Source organism: Calliopsis andreniformis, chromosome 4, assembly GCF_051401765.1.
Source record: "Calliopsis andreniformis isolate RMS-2024a chromosome 4, iyCalAndr_principal, whole genome shotgun sequence".
In the NCBI taxonomy this organism is placed as follows: domain Eukaryota; kingdom Metazoa; phylum Arthropoda; class Insecta; order Hymenoptera; family Andrenidae; genus Calliopsis; species Calliopsis andreniformis.
The window spans coordinates 744,228-756,546 of NC_135065.1; the positions used below are offsets into that span (position 1 = coordinate 744,228).

Genomic DNA, 12,319 nt, shown 5'->3' on the forward strand with positions numbered 1-12,319 from the left:
CTACTTTCATTAATTTCATCAATAATGAAATTGGGATCGCCTTCGATCGAGCTTTTCATCAGTGAAATTCTACTTTTTTGAACTTTCGGCATTTTAATAATGTTGAAACGAACTCTCACAAAATTCGCCTTATCACTTCGATTATCAAACTGAATTCTTCGAATTCTAAATACCAACAGCTACATGTGACATTCAGTAGTCTTTCAGTATTACATTGACGCACATACTTTCAACACTTCTGGCTGCTAACTTACTATTCATTTTGTTAACCAAGAAAAGACTTCTTACCTGTATCACAGTTCACGTGGTTCAAATAAGATTCTAGAGTACATTGTAAAACTACTTTGTCCAATAAAACCAAACAAAAGTAACGTTTAATATGACTTAAACAATGTTAATCATGCAAATCGAGCTGACTAAAATAAGTAGTATAAATTGGTTTTAATAAAACCAATAAATCTTGTAATTAGTTACATTTTTATAAAAAGCAGAATGCTATGATAGATTTAATAAAAAAGAATTCTTCATAAGTGTTTAAGAGACAGTTAAATTTCGAATCTTTGTTTCGTCCGCGAGAATCGCAGTACGTTAGCATACGTGACCGACCGAAGGTCGCCTTCGGTAGGAGATTCAGTTGCGTTGACAATAAACTCGGTACATTCGAATTACGACTCGTTTTTCATCCGATGCGGTTGAAGTTCGAACAGGTGAGCGATCACGATCAGCTGTTTGAATCTCAGACCCGCTATCGAGTGGGGATATCGGAGCCTGACAAAGAGAGAGAGTAAAATCGAAACATTAGATACAGATAGACAACAATAAGCGAGCGCCGCGTAGCAGATTATCGGGAACTCCGCGATTTTCGCGGAGCGTCTCGTAAGTCGAAGTCAGTCTTGCACCGATCGCTCGCACGGTAGCAAGTTTACAGCTATTATAGAAGAGTCCGCTAAGTCAGGAAATTTGGGTACCAAGTTCCTTGGCTCGTGACGCCTTCTTCGCTGTGTTTGTCGCACTACAACTCGTGCTATTGCTCCATTCGATATACACGTAATAAATATGCGATAGAGCAGCGATTGCTTAGTGTCGATTTATTGAAGACGAGTAACTGTACTCTTGGAATCGGTGGTTACCCCGATTCCCTGAGTTTGCTATTCGTCAGAGGAACAACCAAAGACCACTTCTTGGTTGAACCATGATATTTGGCAACATAACAGAGAGGGTTAACGTAAGTGCGTCACCTCTGCGTTACCCGCGTTCTATCACCCGTTTAGCAGCAGCCCGCGTGTGACGAATAGATGCACACGTCGTGGTGAACGGTGAGTGTTAGAACCTCTGGGCTTTATCAGCCACCAAGCCTAGCCGGTGCTAGTGCCAGTGAGTCAAAAGCTCGCGAATCTCGGCTTACAACCGTGATTCGTACGAGGCAAGCCTTCCTCGAAGACAGGTTAAACGGAGAAAAGAAGGATCCCTCCTCTCTGTACACTCCTCGACCGAGGCTTTCTTCAGTGTGAAGAATCGTCGGTAATACAGTCCACTGCATTACCTTAAGGGCTTAGGGTAGTCACGTGACTTTACGAGATTTCTTGGTCGGTATCTGCCGTTACAGTTTTCTTTACAGAAATAAAATTATCCACAGACATGTAGCTGCCTAATGAATGCGAGATGGAGCCACATTATGATTCCCCCTCCACTATACACACTACTATACGAGCCGTATGTACGTGAATTCGGCCCTTCGGATCACTTCGGATAGCTTCGGAAAGACGAGAGAGAAGGCAAATGTCAAATCTTACTCTCGCGTTTCTAAAACGCTATTGTGGTTTGGTCCAAGTCGCCCGCAAGCGGCATTGCGCGGCACGAGTCACTCGTAAAATATTTCGAGTGGAAACTCTGGTTTATATGCAAAACTAAATCAGTTTAATAAAAATTACTTTTCGAGTTTATGTAACTTGAATGTAAAACATGATATACTTACAAGTTTTACAGTTTCTACGTTCTTGATACCAGCCTTTAAAAAACAATTAAAACAAGTTCATGATGATTTCATATTAATTTACTTACAAACAATAACAGTAAACGAATTATAGTTATCTCTTTGTATATGTGGCGAATTATTTCCAATTCGTTTCTCCTTCCGGTTTGGTCTGGGTTAGGTCAAGGTTAGCTCTGGGTATATACAAAATAAGAGGAGACGTTGCTAAAAATACATTAATTTAATATATTTATAATAATCATCAGAATCTCGGTTGCCGCTGCGACCCCGACCGCGGCTTCTCCCATACTTCCATTTACGGACTTTCTTTTTAAAATCCCAGAACTGTAATATGAAAAATAGACACATGTTATTCACGAAATTTACTTCGTTCTTGAACAAAAAATGAATAGATAAATTACTTAGCGCTTTAGCATAAGATCGCCTATGATCTACGTACGTTTTGTCGTCATGCCTCCTCTAAAGCTAGCGCCGACGCCGACGCCGACGCCGACGCCGACGCCCACACCAACGCCGACTCCGATGCCGATGCCGGAGTCGGTGCAAGCTTTAGAGGAGGCATGACGACAAACGATACGTAGATCATAGGCGATCTTATGCTAAAGCGCAAAGTAATTTATCTATTCATTTTTTGTTCAAGAACGAAGTAAATTTCGTGAATAACATGTGTCTATTTTTCATATTACAGTTCTGGGATTTTAAAAAGAAAGTCCGTAAATGGAAGTATGGGAGAAGCCGCGGTCGGGGTCGCAGCAGCAACCGAGATTCTGATGATTATTATAAATATATTAAATTAATGTATTTTTAGCAACGTCTCCTCTTATTTTGTATATACCCAGAGCTAACCTTGACCTAACCCAGACCAAACCGGAAGGAGAAACGAATTGGAAATAATTCGCCACATATACAAAGAGATAACTATAATTCGTTTACTGTTATTGTTTGTAAGTAAATTAATATGAAATCATCATGAACTTGTTTTAATTGATTTTTAAAGGCTGGTATCAAGAACGTAGAAACTGTAAAACTTGTAAGTATATCATGTTTTACATTCAAGTTACATAAACTCGAAAAGTAATTTTTATTAAACTGATTTAGTTTTGCATATAAACCAGAGTTTCCACTCGAAATATTTTACGAGTGACTCGTGCCGCGCAATGCCGCTTGCGGGCGACTTGGACCAAACCACAATAGCGTTTTAGAAACGCGAGAGTAAGATTTGACATTTGCCTTCTCTCTCGTCTTTCCGAAGCTATCCGAAGTGATCCGAAGGGCCGAATTCACGTACATACGGCTCGTATAGTAGTGTGTATAGTGGAGGGGGAATCATAGTGTGGCTCCATCTCGCATTCATTAGGCAGCTACATGTCTGTGGATAATTTTATTTCTGTAAAGAAAACTGTAACGGCAGATACCGACCAAGAAATCTCGTAGTCACGTGACTACCCTAAGCCCTTAACGTTACGTCAAGGTACTGCTCTCCCCTCCACATAGGCTCGTTATCGAAGCCTGGAGTCGGGAAGACACGGTATAGCGTGAAAGCAATACGCTCGCTTACCTGTGCGGTTCCATCGCTATTTTCTTTTTCAGACGCCAGCGTCGCTGACCGGCGTCAAGGGAGGAGAAGGGCTCTGCTCCCCAAAAGGCATAGACGGCGTCCCAAGAACCAAAGGAGGCCTCGTCCCAGAGCATTTTTTTATTTATCAGTAAACGTCGTAATTAAGCCCTTTTAAGGGCCGACTTAAATTTGATTCATTGTACGCTTTTTTTTTGACACCCTCTTCTCAACCACCCAATCCGGACCCCGTTAGATCCCTGAATTCAGCGGTTCTAACAATAAGCTTAAATTGTTTGATAACTATAAAATGTCTAAGAATTATTAATAAAAAAACAACTTATAACTTAATAGTTAATAATTCTGTTTGTTCAAACGGTAAACCTTTGGCAGTTCTTATACTTTCTGTCGGGAAATTGATGCTTCCACGCACCAATTACTACCTGTAAATTTATAGTTTACGACGAATTACGGTGTGTAATTTTTTATGCCATAGATCTGAAACATTGCGGTATATTTTTTAGTCCTTAAACATTACCACACATACTTGGTATACGTGTACATCCGATAATAACGATAGAGTAGGGGATTGTTTCTTGATTTAAAAATAGTCTTAAAAATAAAGTACTACTTTTATAATAAATGACAATACGAAACTTTATTATTGATAAATATAATGATATAACAATTTAGTTTTTTAATTGCGAGATATAAAGTAAATTAATCAATATTTTAGCACACTTGCTTGTAATTTAATTTCCCTTCTAATTACAGCTTACTAACTTAATATCTTGTAATTAATGAGAGATCCCAAATTTTAAGAAACGTAAGTAGAAGCAAGTAAATAAAATATTTTCATTTCTTTCTACGCATCTGCTTTCTTCATGTTACGGTGTCACATGCTGCAGCAGAAGCGGTGTCTAATTACATCGTGAAAGATATAAAAGTAGGTACATGATAATACAAAGTAAGGCTAATATAATTATACAATATTCCTTAAACAAGAATCTATAAAAATGAAAACCTCGTGATATCACGTTTTATAAATGTAGTGACCCCTAACCGAAGAAGATACAATAACAAATGTAATAACCCGAAACCAAAGAAGATACAACAATCTCTTTTAGTACTACATTATTTAAGACAGTGTTTCTTTAAAAACAATACATCATTTATCTCCAAACAATAGTGGGATTTGTAAGAATTTCCAAAATCTAGATAGAGTACTGTCTCGTTAGATATACATATGATTCGAAATCAACACCATCGAACTAATTTAATTGGTAGATAATTCTTTATAAAAAGGCATGCCTCATCGATTTCGATGACCTTGAAATATATTGTTAATTTTATGATCCTGGACAACCTTTTCCTACAAATGTTACTGCCGCTCGATTTTAGTTTCCGAGATATTCACAAAAATCTTTGTTAGGTAAGTGGTTAACAGTAAATGAGTGAAATGTGGTAAGATTATTGAGTATGAGCCATTCTACGCCAACACGATCATTTTTGTACCTCAATGTCAGGGATGTTGATGATATTGAAGTCTAGTCTAGTCCATGCGCAATTAAGGGGGGACTAAGATACCATTTTAATAATTTTAAAATTATTTAAGAAATTCAAGAACTCAAAGTTTACAGTTTTTGCCGATTTTTACGAAAACTGCCTTTAAGTTTGCATTTGCATCTTAGAAACTATTAAAGATACAAAATTCAGCTTCTTTTCGATTAATCTTGCAGAATGTACCTATCTGAACAAACTTTTTTTCATATTAGGACAGAGTTTTCCAATCCAAAAAGTTAAAAATATTGTTATTTTTCAAATTTGAAATCCGTTTCAAGGATCAAAAAATAAAAAAAAACATCCGCATTCTCTGGTCTTTATCCTTTCGATTCCTTTTTTTAATTCGCCGATGCTCAAAAACTGTAATTAGGGCACGCTGACAAATGTCGCGATGCGCTTAAACTCAGGTACGTGTTAACAATTAAGTTACATAGTTAAGTTCACCGACGCGCCCTAATTGTAATTTTTGAGTATCCGCGAATTTTAAAAATTGGAATCGAAAGGGGAAAGACCAGAGAATACGAACATACCTTTTTCAAATTTTTTGACAATAGAAACGGGTTCTAAATTTTCTAAACAACAATATTTTTACTTTTTTTTGGATTGGAAAACTTTTTCCAAATATGAAAAATTTATTTAGGTACGTACATTCTTCAAGATTAATGGAAAAAGCTGAATTTTGTATCTTTAGTAGTCTCGGAGATACAAATTCAAACGTGAAGGCAGTTTTCGTAAAAATCGGCAAAAACTGTATGACATCGAGGTCCAAAAGTGATCGAGTTGGTATGGAATGCCCTGTACGTATTCAACACTGAGATCGATACGTAAAAAAGGTTTAGACCTTTGCACACACTTCGGCATTTTGCTATCCTGGTGCGGCGTCCAGCTTGTCAAATTCCATACTGGTAATATTGATATCCGGTCTGAATTTCTGCCGGCTGTGACTGTGTGTGAAAAGTTCCATTTAATTATTTTGCATTTGACACCGAAACCAGAGCCGGTTTCGAATTTGTTGGTGTGACGTAATGTGTGTGCAAACACGCTGGCCCTTAGGCTCGATCGACTTTCTTCCATACCACTCCATGTCTATTTTTGTTATTTTCAACTGAAATTATAAGAGATAGGTGTTAGTGTTAACACCATCCAATGTTAAAACCACACACCCTACATTCCCCTACAAGTGAGGTGTGCCTTTTTGGAAATAATTACCAATCACTATACTAGTAATTTGCTTTTTCAAATCGGAACTCAAGCTGACCTCATCAGTGAAACAAAGAATGATGGTAAATAAAGCAAGAAATAATCTCCATTGTATATCAATGCGAAACGTTTAAAATCTTGCTAATGAAAATAAGTTCAAGTAATAAGAGGCACCCATGAAGCCAATAAGATTCAATAAAATTAAATAAATGAGTGTCTAGTAGGACATATGTTACAAATTTTTCGAATTATTATTTATCAAAATAGAAAAAGACGCATGTGTTGCACCACAACTTTTTCAGTTGCTACAATTGACACTGAACAGTTTTTACGTTTTCCTACAAATTTGATGGAGTGTAACATACGCTCTTCTAGACGTCTATTTAAATATAAGATTAACACGTTAAATATCGTGGAAGTCACTGGTGACGGTGACCGACATGTTACAGGTGTATAGCGTTGATCATGCAGTATTCAACGTGTTAAGTGTCATTTTTTTGAAGTGTAGGTTCATTAAGAAAATTTACTGTTATTTTTATTAAGAACTGAAAACATTACTCTGATTAATTTAACTACTTAAAGTTGAAATAAACAATATAATGGTTGGAAATAGGTGGCAACGACAACATTCTTTTCGTTTCTATACCATTAGAGGAAAAAAGAAAGAATGTTGTTCATATTAAATGGCTTTCGAACAATGCCGCGTAAATAATTAGCTAACTACCGACATTTCGAAAACGTTCCAGTTTGTTTCTTCAGGACTAAGCATCTCTGATACTTAAGTCCCTTGTTCTGAGGAAGTCCAAAACATAGTTATGTTCATTGGTGTGAAATAATGCACCAGCCAATCAGATGTCTTTTAATGGATCAACTGGTTGATTAAAACACCGCGAAGAACGGGAGATTTTAAAACATCCCAATAATCGCAATAGAAATCGAGGTTACCATGTAAACTCAATTTGGCACGTCGCCGTACCGGTTTTTTAATGAACAGATAATCCATTAAAAGATATCTGATTGGCTGGTGCATTGTTCTGCACCAATGAACACGACTATATTTTGGACTTCCTCAGAACAAGGGACTCCAGTATCCGAGCTCCCTAGCTCTGAAACAAACTATAACGTTTTCGAAACGTCGGCAGTAAGCTAATTATTTACGCGGCATTATCCAAAAGCCATTTAATATGAGTAATCCTGACTGCGAAAGCTTAAAAACTCAAGGAATGTTATTGCCGTCGCCTGTTTCCAGTGATTGTATGCTAGTCTATACACGACCTCAGATTCATTTTTATAAAGAAATTTACCGACCTAATAAAAAATCTCTTATTGACTAAATTAGATGTTATAAAAATATTTCATTTTTCATAAAGAAATTCATCATTTAGTCATATATATTTCGATCATTCGATAAGCATCGGATTCCAGTGAGTTGAACAATTCAGTCAAATCAATCGCAAAACGCAGTGCAGTGGGTAAATATCTCTAACAAGATATTAAGAGTTAGATTTCAGTTATATTCTCAATAATCTAACAAGATTATTACTCTATCCAAAATAAGTCGAATTAAAATACTCTGCTCTTCATATATGTAATCCCTTAGGATCGTTTATCAGATGAGTTGTATTACGTATTACAATTGATATATTAATATAGTGAGTATCGTTACAATTAGTAACTGAAATCTTCGAAAGCGTATAAGTTCTCAATTGCTTGTTTTTAAATGCTGAATCACGCTGCTTTTTAACTTTTTCGAAATCTTATCTTGACCTAAATTATCCTACCACATTTATTATAAAAAAGCGTTCAGTCTTTCAATAAACGATAAATAAAATTGTTAATAGGACCAAAACGTATAGCAACCTATTTTTTGTTCAAGTTTTACAAACATAAGAATTGTAGCTACATATCGAATAATTATCTTCTGGTATCGTCTCGCGTTCCTCATGACTATTGCTTTCAACACCTTTCATCGTCTTAATGCGATATTTATTTTTGGGCATACCAGAGCTGATACATAACTCTAACAGAGCCCATTCTTCTATAGATCCTAAAGAACCCTCTTCACTAAGAGAACTAACTGAGCTGTGTCGAGATGGTGCTACGCTTAACTTCATTGCACTGCGACATAGCTCCTCTTCGTCGTTATCTACTCCATTGGAAATTGGGGATCTGCAATTAGGGATTTGGGATCGAGAAATACTCAAACTGTTCTCATTAATGTTGCTATGCTCATGCTCTGAATGAAGCAACTTTCTATTATAAGACACCAATGAGTTTGTTCTTTCATACGAGATGATTCCACCATTTTTAACAGGCTGCCTTCTGCTTTCTGGTGACTTCGTAAAATGAAAGGAACAAGAAGTTCCTCCAATCATGGACACTGATGCATCACTTTCTAATTTGTGAAACATTTGAGTCTGTACTGTAGCATTCCTTGTCGGATAAGGTTTATTAACATAAAATGATGAAGTGCTAGAAGTAGATCTTTTTTTCGTATTCTGTTCTGGTTGCTTTTTTATAGCTACTAAGGACGAATTTGATGAAGCATTTAGTGCCTAAAATAATAATGAAACAGTCAAATAGTCATATTCATAATTTTAACAATACCTTTAAAAAAGAAACTTATTCTTACTTTTGGCATTCCCGATTTAATACACTGAGCTAATATAATATCCTCATCTTCTTCAGAAAGGCTTAAATTATCTTCGAATCCTACAAGTTTTTTTGACTGATGTTTATTTCGTTCCGAAAATTCTAGTTGACGATATAGAGCAGAAGAGGCCGATTTTCGAGGAGTAGTTACTTTTAATTTATCCGCTGTTTGTGATAAGGATTGACCCATAAACGATGAAATGTTCAATTTCATCTGAAATAAAAATGAAGTGTTTAAAATAAACACTTAAAATAAAGTATTCAATTTCGATCGACACTACGATTCATTTAATAAACCTTAGGCATTGCTGATCTGATACATTCGCTCAAAATGGCTTCGTCGTCAGAATGATTAGGACTGTCATCAGAAAGAGCATTATCATGTTCCAACGCTGCATGACATAATTGTTTACTAAGAACTGAGTTTTTGTTGCCACCTTCAATGGGTGATGATGAAGGTGTACCATATATATTAAATTTCTGCATTAGCACTTCTGTTTTCTGTGCAAAGGTAATACTGCTATTTGGAGGTGGAGTTATCTGTCGAACCTACACATATTAAAACCGTAATTAATATAAAAAGTAATATAAATGGCTCTTTTCAAAATATCAATTTTTGTTAAATTTTGATTATTGCCTTTGGTATTCCTGACTGAATACATTCATCAAGAATCTTCTCATCATCGCCAGAAAGATTAGAACTCTCATCTGAAAGGTCATTTCTATGGCATTCAACTTCAGTCGAAGATTTAGCTTCCTCAACCCTTTCGACATCCTCTTGAACACTTGGCATAGACAAGGCGGAAAGGTTCGATTGTGAACCTACCGGTGAGATATCAGCTGGTGTATCTTCTGTACAGTACACATGTACTGTGTCTGGAGCAGCAACCACTTCTATATTGTTTTTAGTCGGTTTAGAAGCAGTTGTTGGAGTGTCTGCAGTAGTTGTAGGAAGTCGAGGTTCCATTCTATTTAAAACAGCAATCCTTTGGCAACGTACCAAGATGTTGGATAACTCAGGCTGTACACTTTTTTGAACAGCTAATGTTTTGAAAGATTGTCTATATCTACGATACATTTATGAGAATCAGAAATTACTCAATCTTTAAAAATCAATACCTACAAAAAGAGTTTACACTACCTATTATTTTGTATCCCCATACTAATACAAGCAGCCAACATATCTTCATCATCTTCATCACCATCGCTCACTTGTTCTTGGTCTTTTTCAATCTTTTCTACCAATGATCTTTCTTTAATGATTTTCTTATCAATATCATTTGAAACTTCCTTTAATTCAGATTGCATTTTAGAACAATTAGTACTTTTTATCTCGTCATCAATTGTGAGAGAACTGAGACTAGTAGCGGTAGAAAATTCAATTGGTGTGGATTCTTCTTTAAAAGTGGCAATATCATCTTCGAAAACACTGACTCGTGGCGCATGACACTTCGAATATGCTGAAAATAATTTTCAATTTAAATATATAGAAATTATACTGATTAACTGTAAGATAAAATTTAAACAGATTCATATAATTTTTACTATCTTTACTATTACTATCTCTTTCACTGGTGATCAATAGCATTGCATACATAAATGTCGAACTGGTGGTCTTAAAGGTTCTTCAGATATTTTACTTATAAAATCGGTGCATTGATTCTTGTGGTTATGGGGACTGGATGGAATAGTTTGTGTCGGTGAATCAGGCAATTCACTTGGTGATACAATACCACTGGTCCTGCGACTATTAAAAATTAATTGTAATTATTAAATAGCGTTTTTTAAAGTAATTTTAATATTTGAAATTATAAACATTGTTACCTAAAATCACTGATAATAGAACTACGATCATCGTGAATAGAATACTGCTCAAAACCACTCAGAGAACCAAGAGAACTACACCGAGAAAACATTAAAGGTGTTTGTTCAGCATAATAATCTTGTCTACTAAATGTCACCATTTTCCCTACAATAAATGTCAATATAATTATATATTCTATAAAGAATACTATATAATAAAAAGTAATATCCTATTATATTCCAATGAGATATATTAACAAATAAAGTCTGAAATAAAAGTTCTATGAATCCAATACATCATTAATATAACAAACCTTCTCTATCTATAATTCTAGGATTACTTTTTCCTTCCGGTGGACTATTAACTTCCCCAGATAAATACAATTCATTTATATTAGAACTAGTTCCACCACGATTTATCCTTTCTGACATATTATCAAGTTTATTTGCAGAATCTATGGAAGACACTTTTGACGAAATACCATTAACATTATTTCGTTGTGTTATTACACTGCCAAAAGAACTCAAAGAATTGGCACAAGAAAAACCATCAGATGTTTCAGCTTGATAGTAATCAAGTAACTTATTAGAGGAAACACAACCAGGTTTATGTACAGAAGAAGTTTTAGAGGTTCCTATTTTCTTTTCAAAAAGAAGAGTTTGATTTTCATTGCAACTAACAGGAAGTCTACATTCAAAGTTTAAATCATCCTTATGATCAAGATCAAGAACTTTTTTATTAAGCTTCTTCTGCGAGTCAACAGCTTCCTTAGTGTCCTCAAGTCGGAGATCAGACATTGAGGTGGCAGTTGAAAAATTGAAAGGAGTTTCATATGGAGTTCCTTCAGTACAATATGTTTTTACAGTATCTTCTTGTACACTTCCTGGAAAATACTCAGGGCTTTGTTTCTCCTCATCATCTGTATCATCTTCAGCATATCTAAGGCTATAATTTGTAGGTTGATCGAGATCCGTCTCCGCATAATCTCCAAACAGATCTACCTTCGTATCGCGTTCCCCAAATTCCTTATTACAAGACCGATTATCTCGAGGTGATCCATCGATTGAATGATTCTGATCTACAGCTTTTTTTTCGGTGTACTTTTTACTATAATCCACTGGCTGTTCAGTCATCTCCTCTTCGTATCGTCGTCCTGTATTCCTTTCCATCTCAATTAAGTAATCTTACTTGTTATATGTCCACTTTGTTTTAAAAAGTCTTTGACTTTTAGTCTCACAAGTGAATTAATTAATCAGTATAAGAAAGTGAAATTCAAATATCAGATTATTTATTGTAAAATTTTCTTTTGACAGGTTAAAAAACAATTACTATGCCATCTTCGGTGGCCCTGAGATAATCGACGTTAATTATCCCGCCTGGTCAACCGAAATTAACCAAAAGGTCGACATTCTATCGTAATAACCGCTGAACCAGGGAAGCCAATCTCACGTATTGGAAGTGATGTGTGGCGACGCCGAACATTCTAAAAAAGAAGCGCGCCAAAATTCAAAAAATGCTAAATTCACTTTCATCCTGTCAACCTGTCATAAAC

The 12,319-nt window shown here is 35.7% G+C and overlaps 1 protein-coding gene across 1 annotated transcript; it reads right to left on the minus strand.

Moving 5' to 3' along the window:
• Positions 1-4,206: 4,206 nt before the first annotated feature.
• LOC143178175 (uncharacterized) lies at positions 4,207-12,079 on the minus strand. Its single transcript, XM_076376692.1, has 8 exons — positions 11,081-12,079; positions 10,788-10,932; positions 10,559-10,710; positions 10,105-10,423; positions 9,601-10,030; positions 9,261-9,512; positions 8,944-9,177; positions 4,207-8,866 (listed from the first exon to the last, which is right to left on the minus strand). The coding sequence occupies exons 1-8, from the start codon at positions 11,934-11,936 to the stop codon at positions 8,183-8,185; spliced, it is 3,072 nt and encodes a 1,023-aa protein (XP_076232807.1). The 5' UTR covers positions 11,937-12,079; the 3' UTR covers positions 4,207-8,182.
• Between the last annotated feature and the right edge of the window lie 240 nt (positions 12,080-12,319).

Bases quoted from the DNA above. Each gene is read 5' to 3' on its own strand.
- LOC143178175 (XM_076376692.1), bottom strand. From the start codon at position 11,936: ATGGAAAGGAATACAGGACGACGATACGAAGAGGAGATGACTGAACAG. The intron at 10,424-10,558 runs GTATGCAATGCT...AATTATTTTCAG, and splicing joins ACCACCAGTTCGACATTTAT to CATATTCGAAGTGTCATGCG. The intron at 9,513-9,600 runs GCAATAATCAAA...TAATATGTGTAG, and splicing joins TTCAGTCAGGAATACCAAAG to GTTCGACAGATAACTCCACC.